Source organism: Bos grunniens, chromosome 7 (genome assembly GCF_055505025.1).
Source record: "Bos grunniens cultivar Pamir isolate PY7600 chromosome 7, Bosgru_T2T1.0, whole genome shotgun sequence".
NCBI classification, from domain to species: domain Eukaryota; kingdom Metazoa; phylum Chordata; class Mammalia; order Artiodactyla; family Bovidae; genus Bos; species Bos grunniens.
The window spans coordinates 82,266,144-82,287,239 of NC_141171.1; the positions used below are offsets into that span (position 1 = coordinate 82,266,144).

Below are 21,096 nucleotides of genomic sequence, written 5' to 3' on the forward strand. Positions count from 1 at the left end.
TCCAAGAGTTGGTGGACAGGGAGGCCTGGCGTGCTGCATTCCATGGGGTTGCAGAGTTGGACAGGACTGAGCGACTGAACTGAACCCTCGTGGAAAGACAATCACACAGTTGTGACAAGTGTAAGCACAAATGTGAATCTGGGATCAGTGGTTTGTGTTCGGAGGAGTAGCAGGCAACCTACTAGATGCTTCCTGAAGATAGATGGGGAATGCAGGTTTGAGCAAGTAAGAGGTCAGTGATGCTAAGCAGGCAGAAAACACAACAGGGTCTCCTATGCCACAGTAAGGATTCTGTTCTTGATCTAAAGATAGAAAGCCTAAAATCTCCATTTTCCAAATATCCTGAAAGTCGCTCAGTTGTGTCCGACTCTTTGTGACCCCATGGGCTATACCAGTCCATGGAATTCTGTAGGCAAGAAAACTGGAGTGGGTAGCCTTTCTCTTCTCCAGGGGATCTTCCCAACCCAGGGATGGAACCCAGATCTCCCATATTGCAGGTGGATTCTTTACCAGCTGAGCCACAAGGGAAGCCCAAATATCCAAAACATAACCTAACACTAGACTTTGACGAGAGAACAAATTAATTTATACCTGATGTTGCCAAAAGCAGTTCTTCAGACCACAGATTTTGTAAGGCTAGTAAGTTTTAGATATATCCTTTCTTCCTATGGAAATTTTGAAAGCAATCTGTGGGCAGGAGATCCCTATGCACCCAACTAACATCTAAGCTTCAATTATCAAAACGTAAGCCATCTAGACCATTTCTACCTAGACACTTCCATTAGTGTGCCTCAAAGTAAATCTCAAGATCAAAAATCTACTTTAGTGACAAGCTCAAGACACGTAAAACCTAGACCTTAACTGGTCTCCCTTACTTTCCCCCTCTGCCTTAATCTGCTTGGCATACACATTAACACCTACCTACTACATCGTGCCTAAGTTTTGCTACTGTAAACTCAATTACAACATGTTGATGGCCTTTAGGTAAAATGAAATCACCAAGAGCAGAGAGTAACCTGGGCATAGTATATACAATATTGGATCCTTAAGGAGGTAAGATCCAATGTTTCTCAAGATTTCAAAATGATTCCTACTAGCAACTCTTTTGAGTTTTCTCAACATACTGTACATTTATTTCAGCTTTAACTAATACGGTTTATTCCACAGAGAAAAAAATTTTATGAATCCCATTTGCTCTAGAAATAACAGTTTTTCTTGGGTAAGGAAAATAGGACACAGAACGTATTTTTGGTATAGGAAAATTTATTACTATCGTGCTTTCATCATCAAAATTTATGATCTTGGTCTTTCCTTCTTGCCTTTGTATAAAGCCAAAAGAGAGACATTGGCTACTTTGACAACCTTAAAGCGGACTCCAGGAATGTCACCAACAGCATGACCTTTGCGACCAAATCCAGCAACCAGAACTTCATCATTTTCCTGGAATAAAACCAACAGTTTACTTCTGGCGTAAGTGGCAATCACCCAAAACACCCATCCATCCTATAAACAACTGTGGGAAATTCCCCTAAAAGTAGAAGATAACTACAACACTCACCTCAATAAAATTCAAGCAACCATCATTGGGTACAAAAGCAGTGATCTTTTTGCCATTCTTGATTAGCTGAACCCTGACACACTTCCTGATGGCAGAATTTGGCTGTTTGGCTTCAACTCCTCTGAAACATAAACAGCACAAGAGTGACTTGGCTTTCTGAAAAGGGACACATTTTACTTCATGAAGTACAAAGCTTATTAGAAACTGTAGTATTCCTACGTTTTCAACATAATCTTAAATCCCTAACTTACAGCTAAGTTTTCCTTTAGTGTTAAATTCATCAGACTAACATCAGGGCAAACTTATGGCCTCTTTACAGCGATAAAACATGAACCAAGAGCTAGAGCTAGAAATAATGGATTCAAATCCTCATTACATTTGATGGGGCCACACAAAATTATCCTTTGGTAAAGTCAAAAAACAGTTGAGTGTTGGCAAATCCATGTGGCTCAATCTTAGCTGTATAACATTAGGCAAGTAACTTCTCTCCATGTTTTGTCAAGCTCTCAGAATGTCCCTTGTTAATGGTTACTTTCCTCCGATGTCACCCCAATTCCTTCTAAAGTAGTATTAAATGCTTAAAAATCTTCCGGGCTTATCTAACGTTCCAAAAAACGTGGACACACAAAAACCTAGAAGTTACATCAATCTTTAAGTGCATTTATCCCGAGTTACCATACTAAAACCATGAAGGAGCCAACAATGGACTTTCACTTACACTTTTTCCAGCACAATTCCCTTAGCGTGAGAAGCGCCGCCAAAAGGGTTGGCCTTCAGGGCTGTGCCCAGATGTGCTTTCTTGTACTGCTTATCATGCCACTTCTGGTCTCGTCGGTGGCTACGGAGCTTCCTGGCAGTACGAAGACCGCGACACTTGCCTAAAAATCACAATCACCTTAGATTCCCCAGTAAAATCACCCACGTTTTTTTTCCCCACATTATCTCAAGTACTAGCCTCACCTAGACTACCGGCTGGTAGGCTCTGACATCATACCTTGCCCCATGGGCCAAACCACAAAGTTCCCCTTGAATCAACTAAGACGTGGAAACAAGTGCTCCAACGGCTACACTTTCTCAGAGGGACGAAGCCCCGCGCCATTGCTCGGGGGAAGCTGCGGCGCTCCGGCTCCCCTCTTAACTCCGGCTCTGCGACGCCCAGGCCCCTTTCCCGCCGGGCCATGTGGCTGCAGCAGCGGCGCTCCCCCGGCGCTTCCCACCGGCCCTTCCCATGGCTCTCCCTCACCGCTCTGTTTCCTATTTTCCCGCCGGTCCCCGAAACCCCAAGCTGCACGTGCAGCCCACTCTGCCCAGCAGAGAAGACAACTCACCCATCCTGCCGGCGCCACGGGCCTGAGCGAAAGAGAGAGGAAGCGCAGGAAGGAGCCACAAGCCCCCGCGAGCAAGCCCCGCCCATCCGAGGGCCCTTGAGGCTGTCTGCGCCGCGCCTGATCCCGGCTGCCGCCCCTCGGTACAAAGCGACAAGCCTGCACCACTTTCCAGAATCTGCGTCTTATCTAATTTGTGTGCGATTCGGGAATATCTAATGTTCGCTATGGTTTATTTCTTTTTATGCGAATACCGCGGACGGAGGGAACCGCGACTACCAATCCCAGAAGCCTTTGCATGAGCCCGGCGCCCGGCGCAGGCGCTCTGAGCAAACGCGCGGGGCGGGCTCTGAGGCGCTGAGTGAGAGGCCCAGGGCGACTGCGTGTGGTGGGGTGGGCACCTTGTGCTTGTAGTTCGGAAAATTAGACCTCAGAAGACCCTTAACTCCTACTCAACAAGAAGCACGGTAAATTGAAAAACATTTAGTGAAGCAAGGTGATGTAGTATTTAAAAGCTCACTCTTAGTGAGAGACCAAACCAAAGCTGCTGTTTTAGTTGTGGAACCTTGATTCTTTGGGTGAACTCAGCTTGTCCTGGAGAGTGAAATAGATATAAAAGTTTTCTGGAGCCTGTCATATTCTGAGATGGCCCACATTCTGTGGAGCGTGTTTCTCTCTAAATAAATCCACTTCTTACCATAAGAAAGAAAAGAAAGCTCTCTGGGATGTTGGTTCATATCACAACTCTTTATAAAAATGTCTTAGATCCTGCCTGCTGTTCCAGGCACTTGGTGATGTAACAGTTAACAAAATAATTAAGGTTTCTGCTCTTAGAAAGTTTATATTCTAGGTATGAGAGGACAAAATATGTGTACTTAAACATAAAAAGATACTTTTACATATTGATAAGTACTATGGAGAAAATGCACCTGGTTCAGTGATTGATGTGGGGAGGCAGGTGGCTGCTCTGGGTAGCGGGTGTTAGAAGTTGTCTCTGGAGATTACATTTGAGCTGAGATGCTAAAGAAAGACATACGTCTAAATAGGTATATGGGTAAATTCTTCTAAGAAGAGGGATCCTCTAAGTATAGAATGAGGCTGGAACTTTTTAAGAGCTGAGGGATCAGGGAAGAGATAGCTGAGTGCTTGAAGAGTAGTCAACTCTTCGCATGAGGTGGCCAAAGTACTGGAGTTTCAGCTTCAGCATCATCCTTCCAAAGGAATCCCAGGACTGATCTCCTTCAGAATGGACTGGTTGGATCTCCTTGCAGTCCAAGGGACTCTCAAGAGTCTTCTCCAACACCACAGTTCAAAAGCATCAATTCTTCGGCACTCAGCCTTCTTCACAGTCCAACTCTCACATCCATACATGACCACTGGAAAAACCATAGCCTTGACTAGATGGACCTTTGTTGGCAAAGTAATGTCTCTGCTTTTGAATATGCTATCTAGGTTGGTCATAACTTTCCTTCCAAGGAGTAAGCGTCTTTTAATTTCATGGCTGCAGTCACCATCTGCAGTGATGCGAAGAGTTGACTCATTAGAAAAGACTCTGATGCTGGGGGGGATTGGGGGCAGGAGGAGAAGGGGACGACAGAGGATGAGGTGGCTGGATGGTATCACTGACTCGATGGACATGAGTCTGAGTGAACTCTGGGAGTTGGTGATGGACAGGGAGGCCTGGCATGCTGCAATTCATGGGGTCGCAAAGAGTTGGACACGACTGAGCGACTAAACTGAACTGAACTGAAGAGTAGTATGGCAATAGGTGAGGTTTGAGAGTGCACAGGGACATGTGGAGCCTGTAGACCATGGTAAAGACTGTTTACTCTTCCTGTGATTGGATACCTCTGAAAAGTTTTCAGCAGGGGAGTAACGAGATAGGGTTTATATTTTTGTGGGTTCACTCTGGCTGTTGTGAGGAGAAACAAACTAAGAGATGAATCTGTGAGGCCAGTTGAGAGAGTGTTACCCTACTTCAGTTGGGAGATAATGCACATCTCAGTCCAAGGTGGTAAAAAGTGGTGAGATTAGATTTATAGTTTGATGGTGGAGCCAACAAGATTTGCTCAGGACTGTAGGCTGTGAGGTGGCACTAGTGGTAAAGAACCAGCCTCCCAATGCAGGAGACATAAGAGACCTGGGTTCAATCCCTGGGTTGGGAATATCCCTTGGAGGAGGGCACGGCAAACCACTCCAGTATTCTTGCCTGGAGAATCCCATGGACAGAGGAGCCTGACAGGGTATAGTCCATAGGGTCTCAAAAAGTTGAACAAGACCTAGCATGCAAGCACGCATGTAGGCTGTGAGAAAGGAGTTAATTATGATTTGCATCCTGAGCAATTGAATGATTTGTGTTATTTACTGTGTGGGAAATACTGGGAAAGGAGTAGATTTAGAAGGTGATATTAAGGGTGCTGTTAAGGATATATTGAGTTTGAGATGCTTGTTAGACTTCCAGGTAGGGATGCGAGATGGTCAGTTAGATACATGGGTATGGTGTTCAAGAGAGTCATCAGTGAATAGATAGCACTGAAAGCCTTGGCTCTGAGTGAGATCATTTAGGGAAGGACTGTAGGTAGGACAGAGAAGGGCTTCCCTGGTGGCTCAGCAGTAAAGAATCTGCAATGCTAGAGACAAGGGTTTGATCCCTGATTGGGGAAGATCCCCTGCAGAAAGAAGTGGCAACCCACTCCAGCATTCATGCCTGAGAAGTCCCATGCACAGTGGAGCCTGGTGGGCTACAGTCCATCCATGGGGTTGCAAAAGAGTTGAACATGTCATAGTGACTAAACAACAACAAATACAGGACAGACAAAGGTTGGAGGCCCGAGCCTTGAGCACACACTTAGTGGTATGACAGAGAAGCAGTTGAAGCAAAATAGACTGAGAAGTAGCTAATGCTGTACTTTAACAACAGCCAAGTGAAGAGGGTAGAAGGGAGCAAATGTGAAGGAAGGGTAAGTGAGGACTGAGAATTGTCTTTTCGATTTGGCAATGTAGAGGTTATTGGTGCCTTGTCAGGAGGGGATCCCATGAAAAGACTCCCATGAAAATGGTGAAGGTGTAAGCTTGATTGGATTGGAGTCAAGAGAATATGGGAAAGAAGGAAGTGCAGACAGCAATTATGGACAGTTTTTGTAAGGAGTTTTTCTATAATGTGCAGGGAAAGGGGACCACAGCTGAACAGGGTTTGTCAGAATGGGTTTAAGACATCACATTTTATGATATTTTTATATGCTGATAAGATTATTCCAGTCAAGAAGAAAAAAAGAAAATTCACAGAGAAGAGGGATAATTGCATGAGCATAATCCTTGAGTATACTAGAGGGGTGCCTAAGTGGAGGAATTTTTTTTTTTCTTTCCTGCACCATGTGGATCTCAGCTCCCAACCAAGGATCAAACCTGCACCCCTTGCTGTGGAAAAGCCTTAACCACTGGACCCACCAGGGAAGTCCTCAAGTGGAGGAATTGATCTTAGGAATCATAACAATTTACCTATAGTAATAGAGAAGGCAGAGTATAGGGGTACTGCTGCTGCTGCTGCTGCTAAGTCGCTTCAGTCATGTCTGACTCTGTGTGACCCCATAGACAGCAGCCCACCAGGCACCCCCATCCCTGGGATTCTCCAGGCAAGAACACTGGAGTGGGTTGCCATTTCCTTCTCCAATGCATGAAAGTGAAAAGTGAAAGTGAAGTCACTCAGTTGTGTCCGACTCTTCACGACCCCATGGACTGCAGACTACCAGGCTCCTCTGCCCATGGGATTTTCCAGGCAAGAGTACTAGAGTGGGGTGCCATTGCCTTCTCCGGTATAGGGGTACAACTGCAAGTAAATTGGAAGATCTGTTGATAGGAAGATGTGGAACTTCTCTTTTACTACTCTTATGTCAATGAAATAAGCAGGATCATCAGTGAAGAGAAAGAGCAGGAAAAAGAGGTTTGTGTAGAGGGGTAAGATGTGAAATCATCATTAGGATAACAATTCTAGCATTAAATAGTATTTACTGTGTGCCACATATTATTTTGGGCTTCCCTTGTGGCTTGCTGGTAGAGAATCTGCCTGCAATGGGGGAGACCTGGGTTCGATCCCTGGGTTGGGAAGATTCCCTGGAGAAGGGAAAGGCTACCCACTTTAGTATTCTGGCCTGGAGAATTCCATGGACTGTATAGTCTATGGGGTGGCAAAGAGCCAGACATGACTGAGCAACTTTCACATATTATTTTATGTGCCTTACATTTATTAACTCATTTAATTCTTATAATGCTAAAAGGTAAATACTCTTATTACCTCTGTTTATAGATGCTTTTGAGCTCTGGTGTTGGAGAAGACTCTTGAGAGTCCCTTGGACTGCAAGGAGATCCAACCAGTCCATTCTGAAGGAGATCAGCCCTGGGATTTCTTTGGAAGGAATGATGCTAAAGCTGAAACTCCAGTACTTTGGCCACCTCATGCAAAGAGTTGACTCATTGGAAAAGACTCTGATGCTGGGAGGGATTGGGGGCAGGAGGAGAAGGGGACAACAGAGGATGAGATGGCTGAATGGCATCACTGACTCTATGGACGTGAGTCTGAGTGAACTCCAGGAGTTGGTGATGGACAGGTAGGCCTGCCATGCTGCGATTCATGGGGTTGCAAAGAGTCGGACACAACTGAGCAACTGAACTGAACTGAACTGATAGTGTCTTAGTCCTTTCAGGATGCTATAACAGAATACCATAGACTGAGTAGCTTATAAACAACAGAAATTTATTTCTTACATTTCTGAAGACTGGAAAGTCCAAGGTCAAGGTGCTGAAAGATCTAGTGTCTGCTGGGAGCCCACTTCTTGGTTCATAGACTCTTTTGCAATAGCCTCAAAGGTTGAAGGCAACTCTGGGGTCACTTTTATTTATATTTTGTTTTTTTACTTTTTTCTCAGTTTTATTGAGATATATTTGATATATTGGGGTTTCTTTACGAGAGTTCTAGTGAAAGTGGAGTGTGAAAAAGTTGGCTTAAAGCTCAACATTCAGAAAATGAAGATCATGGCATCTGGTCCCATCACTTGATGGGAAATAGATGGGGCGACAGTGGAAACAGTGTCAGACTATTTTTTGGGGCTCCAAAATCACTGCAGCCATGAAATCAAAAGATGCTTACTCCTTGGAAGGAAAGTTATGACCAACCTAGATAGCATATTCAAAAGCAGAGACATTACTTTGCCAACAAAGGTCCATCCAGTCAAGGCTATGGTTTTTCCAGTGGTCGTGTATGGATGCGAGAGTTGGACTGTGAAGAAAGCTGAGCACCAAAGAATTGATGGTTTTGAACTGTGGTGTTGGAGAAGACTCTTGAGAGTCCCTTGGACTGCAAGGAGGTCCAACCAGTCCATTCTGAAGGAGATCAGTCCTGGGGTTTCTTTGGAGGGAATGATGCTGAAGCTGAAACTCCAGTACTTTGGCCACCTCATGCAGAGTTGACTCATTGGAAAAGACCCTGATGCTGGGAGGGATTGGGGGCAGGAGGAGAAGGGGACGACAGAGGATGAGATGGCTGGATGGCATCACTGACTCGATGGACGTGAGTCTGAGTGAACTCCGGGAGTTGGTGATGGACAGGGAGGCCTGGCGTGCTGCGATTCATGGGGTTGCAAAGAGTTGGACACGACTGAGCGATTGAACTGAACTGAACTGAACTGAATCCCATTCACGAGGGCTCCACCTTTATATCTACACCCAAAGACATGCCCCAACACACACCTACTAATGCTGCACATTGAGGATTAGGTCTTAACATGAATTTTGCCTTCCAATTTAGAAGTGTGGGAGAATGGGTTGACAAGAGAATTTTGCGGACCCATTTGAAACCATAGTAATGAAGTTACATCAGTTAGCATGGCTTTGTGTATTCTTCAGATTCCTTTGATATAGTGACTGAGTAGATAGTTGGCCTGGGGGTGGGGTCTATTTACAGTAAATGTGCCCGAGGAAGGGCAAAGGAGTTGAGAGTGATTATAAGGGAAGGATTACAATGAACCATGAGATGCTGGAGGAGTAAAGAGCCTTTTTTTTTTTTTGCTGAGTCAATTCAATCGTGCCCCATTATTTGAGACCCTATGGACTGTAGCCTTCCAGGCTCCTGTGTCCATAGGATTCTGTAGGCAAGAATACTGGAATGGGTTGCCATGTCCTTCTTCAGGGCATCTTCCCAACTCAGGGAAGAACCTGTGTCTCTTAGGTCTGCTTGCTTTGACAGGAGGGATCTTTACCACCAGCACCACCTGGGAAGCCCTAGTAAAGAGCCAGGAATAGGCAAAACAGTTCTGAAGGCCTGGCCCTACCAGATATGAGAAATTTCTGTGAGGCTAATGGGCTTCTCAGGTGGCACTAGAGGTAAAAAACCTGCCTGACAATGAAGGATATGTAAGAGACAAGGGTTCCATCCTTTGGTCTGGAAGATCCCCTCATGGCAACCCATTCCAGTATTCTTGCATGGAGAATCCCATGGACAGAGGAGCCTGGCAGGCTGCAGTCTACAAGGTTTCACAGAGTCAGACACGACTGAAGCGACTTAGCATGCATGCAAGTAAGTTAGAGTAGTGTTAGTACAGAAGTTGATAACTTGACTAATGAATAGAATACAGAGTCCAGCAAAAGACTCCTATAGAAGGAGTATAGAATGTTATTAAGTGACAGAATTAGATGTCAAATCAGTGTGTAAAAGAAGAATTGTCAAACAGATGGAGCCACACAAAAAGTGGTTACCCAGATTAAACTGAGTCACCATTTCAGGCTAAAAACAAATATCAGTTCCAGGCAGATTGAGACACTATATGTCAACAGTAAAATTTAAAAATTCTGAATAGAAAACAAAGGTATCTCCATGAACTTAGGAAAGGAAACTATTTCTAAATAAGAGGAATGATAAATTTGACCATATTAAGAACCTTGTTTTAAAAAAAAAATACACCTGAAAGAAAGAAAAAGAAGTTACAACCTGAGTTGATAGTCACAGGAAGTGTTCATTTAAAGTTGGGATAGATTATTCCTTAAAAGTTGAGTAAAACATCCTGTAAAATCATCTGGGCTAGGTGCTTTCTTTGTGGAAAGGTTATAAACAGCTTAAATATCTTTTAAATTAAATCTGATGTAAACTAAATGTCTAGTTACGGAATGATTCAGAGAACCATGATTTCTTCTTGAGTCAGATTTGGTAAGTCATTTTTTAGAGTTTGTCTATTTCATCTAAGTTTTCAAAATTATTTCATAAAGTTGTTATGACATTCTATTATGCATGAATGCATGTGTTATATATACTTGTTGGAAGTTGTTTTAACAATGAGTGTAAAATGCTATATATAGTACTACACAGGTTATCTCTTTTCAAGTGAGTTTTGGTAATGTGCACATTTCAAAGTATTTGGTCTATTGTTATCTAAGTTGTCAAATGTATGGGCATAAAGTTGTTTGTAGTTCCTTTATAATCTTTTTAATATTCGTAGATTTATAATGATGTCTCATCTCCCATTCCTGATATTGATAATCTGCATCTTCTTTCTCTTTTTTTTCCTTTTTTTCTAATTTTACAATAGCCACCCTCAGTTCAGTCAGTTCAGTTGCTCAATTCAGTTGCTCAATCGTGTCTGACCCTTTGTGACCCCATGGATTGCACCACGCCAGGCTTCCCTATCCATCACCAACTCCTGGAACTTGTTCAAACTCATGTCCATCAAGTTGGCGATGCCATCCAACCAACTCACCCTCTGTCGTCCCCTTCTCCTCCTGCCTTCAATCTTTCCCAGCATCAGGGTCTTTTCCAGTGAGTCAGTTAGTCACATTGGGTGGCCAAAGTATTGGAGTTTGAAGTTCAGCATCAGTCCTTCCAATGAATAGTCAGAACTGATTTCCTCTAGGTTTGACTGGTTTGATCTCCTTGCTGTCCAGGGGACTCTCAAGAGTCTTCTCCAAAACCAGAGTTCAAAAGCATCAATTCTTCAGTGCTCAGCTTTCTTTATGGTCCAGCTCTCACATTCATTCATGACTACTGGAAAAATCACAGCTTTCACTAGACAGACCTTTGTCAGGAAAGTAATATTTCTGCTTATTAATATGCTCTCTAGGTTTGTCGTAACCTTTCTTCCAAGGAGCAAGCATCTTTTAATTTCATGCCTGCAGTCACCATCTGCAGTGATTTTGGAGCCCAAGAAAATAAAGCCTCTCACTGTTTACATTGTTTCCCCATCTGTCTGCCATGAAGTAATGGGACCAGGTGCCATGATCTTTGGTTTTTGAATGTTGAGCTTTAAGCCAGCTTTTTCACTCTCCTCTTTCACTTTCATCAAGAGGCTCTTTAGTTTCTCTTTGTTTTCTGCCATAAGGGTGGTATCATCTGCATATCTGAGGTTATTGATATTTCTCCCAGCAATCTTGATTCCAGCATGTGCTTCATCCAGTCCAGCATTTTGCATGATGTACTCTGCATACAATTTAAATAAGCAAGGTGACAATATGTAGCCTTGACATACTCCTTTCCCAATTGGAACCAGCCTGTTGTTCCATGTCCAGTTCTGTTTCTTCTTAACCTGCATACAGATTTCTCAAGGGGCAGGTAAGATGGTCTGGTATTCCTATTTCTTTAAGAATTTTCCAGTGTGTTGTGATCCACACAGTCAAATGCTTTGGCATAGTCAACGAAATAGAAGTAGATTTTTTTTCTGGAATTTTCTTGCTTTTTCAATGATCCACTGAATGTTGGCAATTTGAACTCTGGTTCCTCTGCCTTTTCTAAATCCAGCTTGAACATCTGGAAGTTCTCAGTTCATGTACTGTTGAAGCCTGGCTTGGAGAATTTTGAGCATCACACTGCTAGCGTGTGTATGTGTGTGTGTTAGTTGTTCAGTTGTGCCCAACTCTTTGCGACCCCGTAAACTGCAGCCTGCCAGGCTCCTCTCTCCATGGCATTTTCCAGGCAAGGATGCTAGAGTGGGTTGCGTTTTCCTTCCCTAGCATGTGAGATGAGTGCAATTGTGCAGTAGTCTGAATATTCTTTGGCATTGCTGTTCTTTGGGATTGGAATGAAAACTGACCTTTTCCAGTCCTGTGGCCACTGCTGAGTTTTCCAAATTCACTGGCATACTGAGTGCAGCACTTTCACAGCATCATCTTTTAGGTTTTGAAATAGCTCAACTGGAATTCCATCACCTCCACTAGGTTTGTTCATAGTGATGCTTCCTAAGGCCTACTTGACTTCGCACTCCAGGATGTCTGACTCTGGTTGAGTAATCACACCATTTTGGTTATCTGGGTCATTAAAATCTTTTTTGTATAGATCTTCTGTGTATTCTTGCCACCTCTTCTTAATATCTTCTGCTTCTGTGAAATTCATACTATTTCTGTCTTTTATTGTGCCCATCTTTGTGTGAAATATTCCCTTGGTATCTCTAATTTTCTTGAAGTTTTTACATTTTTTAAAAAGTACACTTTTCGTTTTTTTTTTTTTTGGCCATGTGGCATGTGGGATCTTACTTCCCCAACCAGGGATTGAACCTGCACCTCCTGCATTGGAAGTGTGGAGTCTTAAGCACTGGACTGCCAGGGAAGTCCTCTCTTTTTCTCTTGGTCACTTCGAAGTTTAGTAATCTTCTTCTAATTTTTCTGTCTTCATTTTCATTGATTTCTGGTCTTATCTTTTCTTATTTATTTTTTTCTGCTTGTTTTGTAGTTAAAGGGAAGCTTCTGTTATTGATTTGAGATCTGTATTCTTTTAAAATATATATAGCGGTATGACTGTCCCTCTAAGTATTACTTGAGTTTTGGTATGTTATATTTTAGTTTTAATTCATTTTAAAACATTTGCTAATTTCTCTTTTGATTTCCCTTTTCACCTATGGATTATTTAGAATTGCATTATTTAATTTCTAAATACTTGGATAACTTCTAAATATCTATGTTATTTAGTTCTAACTTAGTGTCATTATGGTCTAAGAATATCCTTTTTTGATTGTAGTATTTTAAAAATTTGTTGAGGTTTGCCTTATGGCCCAGATTTAGTCACTCTCAGTGAATTCTCCTTGTACACTTGAAAAGAAAGTATATTTGCTAAGGAAGAATGTACTGTCAGTGTTAATTAGCCCCAGGTAGTTGATAGTGCTGTTCGGGTCTTCTGTGTCCTGTATTCAGGATGATACTGACATTGTGTGGAGAGAGTGGGGATCATAGTGGGATGTTGGGTTGTGTTTACTTTATACAGTAGGTTTAATTATTATATTATTATAGAAACAAACAAATAAAGCATGAACCAATGGTTAGGATGTGCTATGAACCAAGGATTTTGATTACTATAGCCATGAATACAGTTTTTAAAGGATTTGATGTCTGTATTTGGAGGTTTGAATTTTTTAATTCCTAATAAAGAACATATTATATAATTTGGAGACTGAAAGGAGATGGAATTTCCTTTGACCTTGGGCCCTAAATTTTCTAAAAGGGTACTCAAACAAGAATCAGCTTGAGGAAACAAAAGAAAAGAAAGCTGTCCTGGCTAAAGGGTAGTGAACCAGCCAGAAAACTGAGGAAGGTGAAGTTCAAGGGGTGTGCAGGACCAGCTCATGTCCAACCTGTAGGCCAAAATAAGGAGTCTGGGTTTTATTCTGAGTGTGATGAGAAGCCATTGGAGGCCACAGATGAAAGAGTGAAATAGTGAAAGAATATGATGTGCATAGCTAAGGTAGGGCACCACAGAGGGACAAGAGAGCCTTGGCTTTCCAAGGAGGGGACTATTGCAATAGTACAGGTGAAATATCAGAGGTCGTGGTATAATTGGGGGTTATATCATGTTGGAAAGAGCAAAATCATTGACATCATCATCATCACTACCACCACCAGCACCACGATTGTCTCCAAGGCATACTGAGTACTGTTTAGGTGCCAGGCTTAGAATTTCACATGCATAATTTCTTTTAACCCGCACAATAACTCCTATGTGGTAGGAGTTATTTATTTTACCATTTAAATTGAGACTTAAAGAAGTTAACTTTCTTAACCAGAACATGTTTGTTGGTTTCCAGGTTAGTTATAAGACACAATTTTGATTTTTAAGGAGCTAAGGAAAAAATTTGATGAATGTAAATATGGCACAGAATTGATGGGAAATAATTTTCTAGCCAGCACTAGAAAATAAGGGGTATAGTTCTTAAGGTTAAAGTATTCTTATTATAATTTGTAACTGGATGTCCATGGGTTACTAAAGGTATGTAAAAACCAGTAGACACTTTGTCACAAAAGATCCTATTTGGTAGTTCTAAAAATGTTAGGGGCATGGAGGGAGGAAGGAGAACATGTTTTTCTCTTTCCTAGTATTTCCTCCAATAGAAGGACTTAAATTAGTGTAATATCTCTGCCATTTACTCATTCCATGCCAGGTGGGGAAAAGTGACATCTCTCTTCAAGTGTAAGTTTAGAAAAAACAGTTTAGACATGTTCAGCTTTTCCTGTTTTCCTTTTTGGGACCTAACCTGCCCATGGAGCACACATTTCCTTCTGTTTCTTCTGGGGCAGTCCTCTCTTCCCTGTGAGAAACCAGTACTACCGTGATAGGCTGCTGTGTCTGTCTTCTGCAAGGAGGGGTTCAGTTACAATCTATTTTGCTCCTTCACTAAGCTTGTCCTCCAATCTGGCCTTTCATAGTAATAAAGGTGGTATTTGACCCTATACTTGTCTAACATCTTGTTTTTGTGGTTTAGTCACTAAGTGGTGTCTGACTCTTGTGACCCCGTGGACTTGGGGACATAGCCAGCCAAGCTCCTCTGTCCGTGGGATTTTCCAGGCAGGAATACTGGAGTGGGTTGCCATTTCTTTCTCCAGGGGATCTTCCCAATCCAGGAGTCGAACCCAGGTTTCCTGCATTGCAGGCAGATTGTTTACTGACTGAGCCACCAGGGAAGCCAAGCTCTTGTTTAATTTCTCAGTTATTAATAGTTTAACACTCAGGTGGGGCAGGGTTTCCCTAATGGCTCAGTGGGTAAGGAATCCACCTGCAGTGCAGGAGACACACACAACTTGGTTCAACCCCTGGGTGGGGAAGATCCCTTGGAGAAAGAAATGGCAACCAACTCCAGTATTCTTGCCTGGAAAATTCCACTGACAGAGGAACCTAGCAGGTTACAGTCCAGGGGGTCTCAAAGAATGGGACATGACTGAGCACAAGGCACAGGTGGGGCAGAAGAGTATTATTATTTGACTTCTCTCAGAGCCTCCTACCCCAACTAGAAAGAAAAATTGGTCTTCATAAATTAGATCAGTTGATAGGGAGACTTAAGTCAAGGGTGATGCTGATTCTTTGTACTGTATGAAATAGAAGTTAACTTTTGGGGAAGAATGGCTAAGGGTTTTAATAATGTTGACAATTAATATTGGAGCTTTTAGAATGGTTAGAAGTTATTCCTAGTGCTTTAGCTATGAAAGTTGAGTCATTAGTTGCTATCAAATGTGACAAGATAAAATAACAGCTTTAAGTGGGCAAGAAGCAGCAGGAAAAGTGAGACAAATGCTTACATGCTCTGTATAACTACTAATGATGAATATTGAGTGCTTCATTTTTCCTGATTAAATTATTAAACCCAACTTTTCCTTTATCCAAAATTAATGAGATTTCTTATCCTCTCATTCTAGCTGCTTTTTGGTATAGTTATATTTCTTCTCATATCTATTGTGTGGAACTAAAGAAATAGTGTATTGCCATGTAGTCTTACTAATACTCAAGGTTGATCTTTAAAATCTTGTTATTTAGTTAAACCTCTGTGTAGGATCTAGGGAGGATTGACAATGCTGTTCTTTGATGCCCTTTTAAAATTCCTGGAAGGGAGTTATCATTTTAATATGCATATTAAAAGGTATTCTCCAGGTGTTCTCTAACTTGGCTGAACACCAAACAAAAGAAAATAGGCCTCTATTTCAGCAGGGACCTTTGAATTATAAGAAATGAAAGATAATTTTTCTCACCAGGAAAAGAAAGATGATTTTCTTCACTCAGTGGGATGTTAAGTTTTAGAATCTCATTCCCTGGAGAGGTTTAAGAACCTGTAGATGATTCTTAACCAGATCTGTGCTGTCTGAGTTCAGTAGGGACCAGATGATCTTTGTGATGGAGAATGGCCAGGGTCACTCTTTTGCCTTTGCATTCTGCAGTAAAATGAAGATTCACCAGGACTACTTCTAGGTGATTTAAATGTAAGAATATTATAATATAAAAATGTAAACTTTTATAAAAGTAAGTGTGTAAAATTTTGAACATTTTATATTACTAACATTTTATTGTTTAAAGGACTTTAAATAAGGTAAAGCAAGATTTTTTCCCCATAGATTGGGGAAAAAAAACACAAGAGAGAAAAAGTAATGAGGGAGTGGAAGGAGTAGAAGAAGAGCAGAAGAAAAGAAGTGAGGGGTTCTGGGTTTCTATAGCTACACAAATAACAGTGATAATTTTTCCACTGATCTAAAGCATTACTTTTCAATCTTGGTTCTGGCAGTCGTTACTGACTATGAAGATAACCCAAATGAATAAATCTATAACAAGTTCATATATAACTGGTTCATTTTTTGTACTATGTGCCAGTGAATTTTGAAATTTACTTAGGTTTTCAGTTAAAAAGTCTGGGTTTATGTTAATTATGTAGCAGACAGTATCTTGGATTTTTACCAAGTAGTTGTACATAATGCTCTGTGAAGTATTAATTTTTGTCCAAGGAATCCATTTTTCTCTTTTTATAAATGGCAGCATAAAGTATAGGGCAACATCAAATAGCACATACTCTCAGTTTGAGTTTTAGTTTACTGAATTAAAACTCTGACTCCTGTCTCTGTTGAGGTGAGGACTTTGCAGGTGCCTGCTGAGAGCGTTTTTGAGAGTAATGGAAGCCTTTTCCTCCCTAGTTGCTTCACCTCTTCGAAAGAGGTAGTTATGACTCATCTCTTGTCTCTTTATCTATTTCATAGCTGTCTCTCTTTCCCTATCTAATTAGCCATTGTTTGGAGTGGAGGTGGGACCTTCAGAGAAGGTCATTAATTTGCTAGGTGAAATATCCCAAAAGTGTTTACCCCAGCAAATATGTGTTCACATATCACTTGTTTGGGATCTTCTTGGGGGCAAAGATTAGGTCCTTTTTACACTGTATTCATGGCATCTAGCACATGACAATCAATGTTTGCAAAATGCACAGATTTATGAAACAGCAAGCCTCCTGTTTCAGTTTAGCTTGAGAAACAAGAATGTAAACATGTGCCACTAATTTAACACTTTATCCATGTTCCATGAAGTCAAAGGGAAATCTAAAGTAAGAAACATTTAACATTTAAATCAAAAGCATTTGTATTTCATTTGCTAACCTGATTTTAATCAACTCAGAAAGTAATTTGATGAAAATTGGTAGAAATGATGACAGCAATTAGGCTCTGAACTTGCTAAGAGTCTGTACTAGTCTGGATTCTCCACAAAAAACCAATAGGAGATATATACATATATATGCACATATATACTGGAGAAGGAAATGGCAAGCCACTCCAGTGTTCTTGCCTGGAGAATCCCAGGGATGGGGGAGCCTGGTGGGCTGCCGTCTCTGGGGTCGCACAGAGTCGGACAAGACTGAAGCGACTTAGCAGCAGGAGCAGCAGCATGCACATATATGAATATATGGTTTATTATAGGAATTGGATCATGCACTTATAGAGGCTATGAAGTCCCTACATTTGCAGTCACCAGCAAACTAGAGACCCGGGGAGCCGATGTTATAGTTCCAGTTGTAGTCTGAGTCTGAAAGCAGAAAAGGACTGATGTCCTTGCTGTAAGACAGAATGTGCAGTCTCCCTTACTCCACCTTTTTGCTCTAGTTGAACCTTCAGTGTATTTGATGAGGACCACTCACCTTGGAAAGGGCAATTTGCTTTGCTCAGTCTACTGAATCAAATGTTCATCTCATTCAGAAACACCCTGAGAGACACAACCAAGTATATAGGCACCTCACAGCCCAGTTACGTTGACCCACCTTAACCATCACGGAGTCATACCTTTGACAAGGAGAGTACATACATACTATATGGTATTTTGCTAATAAACTGATGTAACATGGGTTTTGTCTATTTGCGTTTTCAAGCTACTAAAGTTGATGGAATACTTGAATTAGTTTATTTTCTAGGTGCAGGTACCTAAATATTCAAGCCCTGGAGTCACAACCACATGACATGAAGTGAGAAATAATTATGTAATATTTGTGATAGGTTTATTCATTTTCCTCTACATTTTATTTAGCACCAACTTGGACCAGCAACTTCTTGATGTACATCAGTTTAATTAGACATGGTCTCTGTGCTCATGGAGCAGGCCTTCTGATAAGGAAATGAGCTGTAAACAAGTAATGAGAAAGTAAATGTCTCAGTACAAATTGTGATATATGTTATGATGAGAGTGAACAGAAGACAGGGAGAATTAGAGGAGTGTGAAGTGATTCCCACAGCCAGAAGAATATGTACAGAGTCACTGAGGTGCATAAAAGCCTGGCATGTGGAGGATGTTGAGAGGCTGAGTGCAGGCAGAGTGCTGTAAGCATGGTGGGGAGAAGGGTGAGAGAGACCAGCAAGGACCAGGTCATGCAGGCTTTGTAGGAGGTGCTTGGATTTGGATTTTGAATCAGTTTGCAAAGACCACTGTAATCAATGTGAACATTTGACTAATGGGATTTTCAGTCTGAGAGCATTTGCATGAGTAGAGACTATAGTCTGATAAATGCTAGACGCCCCTTAAGGTAAATATTAGAATTTAGATAGATCCATTTTTTTTTCCCCCATGAGAACTCAATTCTGTATTGTCATATATGATTATGAAAGATAGGTTTTTTATATTCACCTTTGTAGGTAATATTTTATTTAATAATATACAGCAAATCAGAATATGAAGCAAATCCAAGTATTTTCAGTTGAAAGCAGTGTGGATGAACAGCTTCCTATTCTCTCATGGAAAATGTTGAGGGAATATTTTCCATGCTCCTCTGCATTTTCTGTTTGTCTTGTACATCACTAATTGCTCTTTGTTCTGGAATAGCTTTAGGATGTTTGTAAAACAAACAGCCTTGAAAGGTAGAAATAGTATCTTTCTGTTTAGCAAAGAGGCAGGTTGGCTTATAGCCTTGGAAATTTGAGTTTCTCTCCTGAAATGATACCCGCTGTGGGTATGGGTGTCCATCTGCACCCACCTGTATTACTTTATGGGCAAAGGGATGACACAAATAGACCGATGCTCACACTGCTTGCTCTTTGGTGAGTAAAAAGCATAAAGTCCTTTGTTTCTGACCCATGAGTCTTGTCTTTTGCTAGCATCCATGAAGCCCTAACAGGCTACCTCATTGGCTTCCAAGTTGGGGAAAACCTCAGACCTTCACAGTTTTGGACAGAGACCCCTCAGCTGTCTGAGCAGGCAGGTGCAGTGCCCCACATGTGAGACCCCAGTGCTTTGTAGCCTGCACACTATCATATTAGCATTTTTTTTTAATCACTGATTTTCTCCTCCAGAGTCACAAGACAAGCTGTTCTCAGACAATCACATCTTAAGCGTGATTTCTATTTTAAAATGCGTGTTTGAAACCTACTAACTACTAATTATTCTGCTTTAAATATTCTTCAGCAAGTGGGAGAAAATTTCGACAACAGAATGCTATATTAAAATTTTAGAGGCATCATGTCGTAAAATATATCAAGATGATACTTGACTTAAAAAATGGTGCATGTGTGTGTATGTGCCTGAATATATAACCGAAGCATATTTTCAAGAAAGTTTGCTACATAATAAGCACTAAGGGACTACTACTGTGGTTTCTGAGTGTTCACAGAACCGTTATTCTCATGGTACAGGATCATCATGGCTTGGGTTCTCACCTCCTAACCAGGAGTTTGAGGAGCAGTGCAGTCAGGTACTACTTCTGCTACTGTGTGAGACTACGAGGGCTTGCTCTGGCAGCTGGAGATGTTCTGTGTTTGCACAGGCCAATACAGCGGCCACTAGCCACATGTGGTTACTGAGCACTTGAAGCTTGGTTATTCTGAACTGAGATATGCAGAAGTATATATTATACACCAGATTTCAGGCATAGGGCAGGAAAGGACAGTAAAAGATTTTGTTAATAATTTTAAAAAATTACTTTTCTGTGTGAAATAATATTTTAAGTGTATCAGGTTAAATAAAATATATTGTTAAACTAATTTCACCTGCTTATTTTTAACTCTTTCAGTGTGGCTACTAGACAACTTTAAATTACATATGTAGCTCTTGTTTTGTTTTGATTGATCAAATAGAAATTAGATCTTTGCTACTCACAGCACAGCTAAGAGTCCTTAAGACTAGGATTGCCAGATGTAGCAAATAAAAATGGAAGATATCCAATAGAATTTAGTTTTCAGATAAACAACAAATAATTTTTAGTATATTATGTCCCAAATATTGCATCGGGCATATTCATGAATAAAGTTATTTGTTTTTTTTAATCTGAAGTTCAAAGTTAACCAAGTGTCCCAAATTCTATTTGACAGCACTATCTATGATGAAAATCCTCATGCCCAGACCTGTCTTGCTCCTTGAAATTCCATGGAATCAGGAAAAGGACAGAAAATTGAGTGTAGTGAAAGAAAAGAGAAGAAAAGAAAATATAGTGAGAAATAGAAATAAGATGGAACATGGATAGGCCTTTTATATTTTATAATTTTTGTTAGCAATTTTCTTCCTTATTTCTGTTTTTTGCCACTTCTCCAAGTGTTGTGATTTTATCTCCTCATTTTCTATAGGGCTCCCTAGAGCCACATTAAAAGATGCCAGTTGTGCACAGTGGGCAGCAAGGAAAGGAGTGTCTCATCAGGGTCAAATCCCCAGCTTTCCTATAATCCATCATCTCTGAAATGCCACTTAAAATGGGCCCTTTTAGCTACCAGTACTTTGTCATTAAAGAGGTCAAGTTTCTTAAGTGTCAAAAATGGTGACACTTTGATTTTAGAGGATTTTGTTTATTGTGCTCTTTTAATTGTATGTTTTCAGGTGGCTCAGATGGTAAAGACTTCTCCTGCAGTACAGGAGACCTGTACTGTTTGATCCCTGGGTTGGGAAGATCCCCTGGAGAAGGGAATGGCAACCCACTCCAGTATTTTTACCTAGAGAATTTCATGGACAGAGGAGCCTGGCAGGCTACAGTCCATGGG

At 41.2% G+C, this 21,096-nt stretch overlaps 2 protein-coding genes across 13 annotated transcripts in view; one reads left to right on the forward strand and one right to left on the reverse strand.

Annotated features, from left to right (window-relative positions):
• Positions 1-1,245: 1,245 nt before the first annotated feature.
• On the reverse strand, positions 1,246-2,921 carry RPS23 (ribosomal protein S23). Its single transcript, XM_086412861.1, has 4 exons — positions 2,887-2,921; positions 2,277-2,436; positions 1,559-1,679; positions 1,246-1,440 (listed from the first exon to the last, which is right to left on the reverse strand). The coding sequence occupies exons 1-4, from the start codon at positions 2,888-2,890 to the stop codon at positions 1,294-1,296; spliced, it is 432 nt and encodes a 143-aa protein (XP_086268987.1). The 5' UTR covers positions 2,891-2,921; the 3' UTR covers positions 1,246-1,293.
• Positions 2,922-3,186: 265 nt separating this feature from the next.
• The window catches only part of LOC147369891 (V-type proton ATPase subunit S1-like protein), a 71,519-nt gene continuing 53,609 nt past the window's right edge, over positions 3,187-21,096 (forward strand). For 6 of the 12 annotated variants that reach the window (XR_015168056.1, XM_086412852.1, XM_086412844.1 and 3 more), the window contains exon 1: positions 3,187-3,350. Coding sequence is in view for 2 of the 12 variants with exons in the window: in XM_086412847.1 (XP_086268973.1) it covers positions 7,297-7,487 (191 nt within the window). In the remaining 10 variants the exon portion in view is untranslated. Of the gene's footprint in view, positions 3,351-7,186; positions 7,488-21,096 lie in introns of all 12 variants that reach the window. The other 6 variants (XR_015168060.1, XM_086412846.1, XM_086412847.1 and 3 more) reach the window with 5 other exon arrangements.

Excerpts from the sequence above, each read along its gene's own strand:
- RPS23 (XM_086412861.1), bottom strand. Across the intron at positions 1,680-2,276 it reads GGAATTGTGCTGGAAAAAGT|AGGAGTTGAAGCCAAACAGC; the intron begins GTAAGTGAAAGT and ends TTTATGTTTCAG. Across the intron at positions 1,441-1,558 it reads GTTGCTTGAATTTTATTGAG|GAAAATGATGAAGTTCTGGT; the intron begins GTGAGTGTTGTA and ends GTTTTATTCCAG.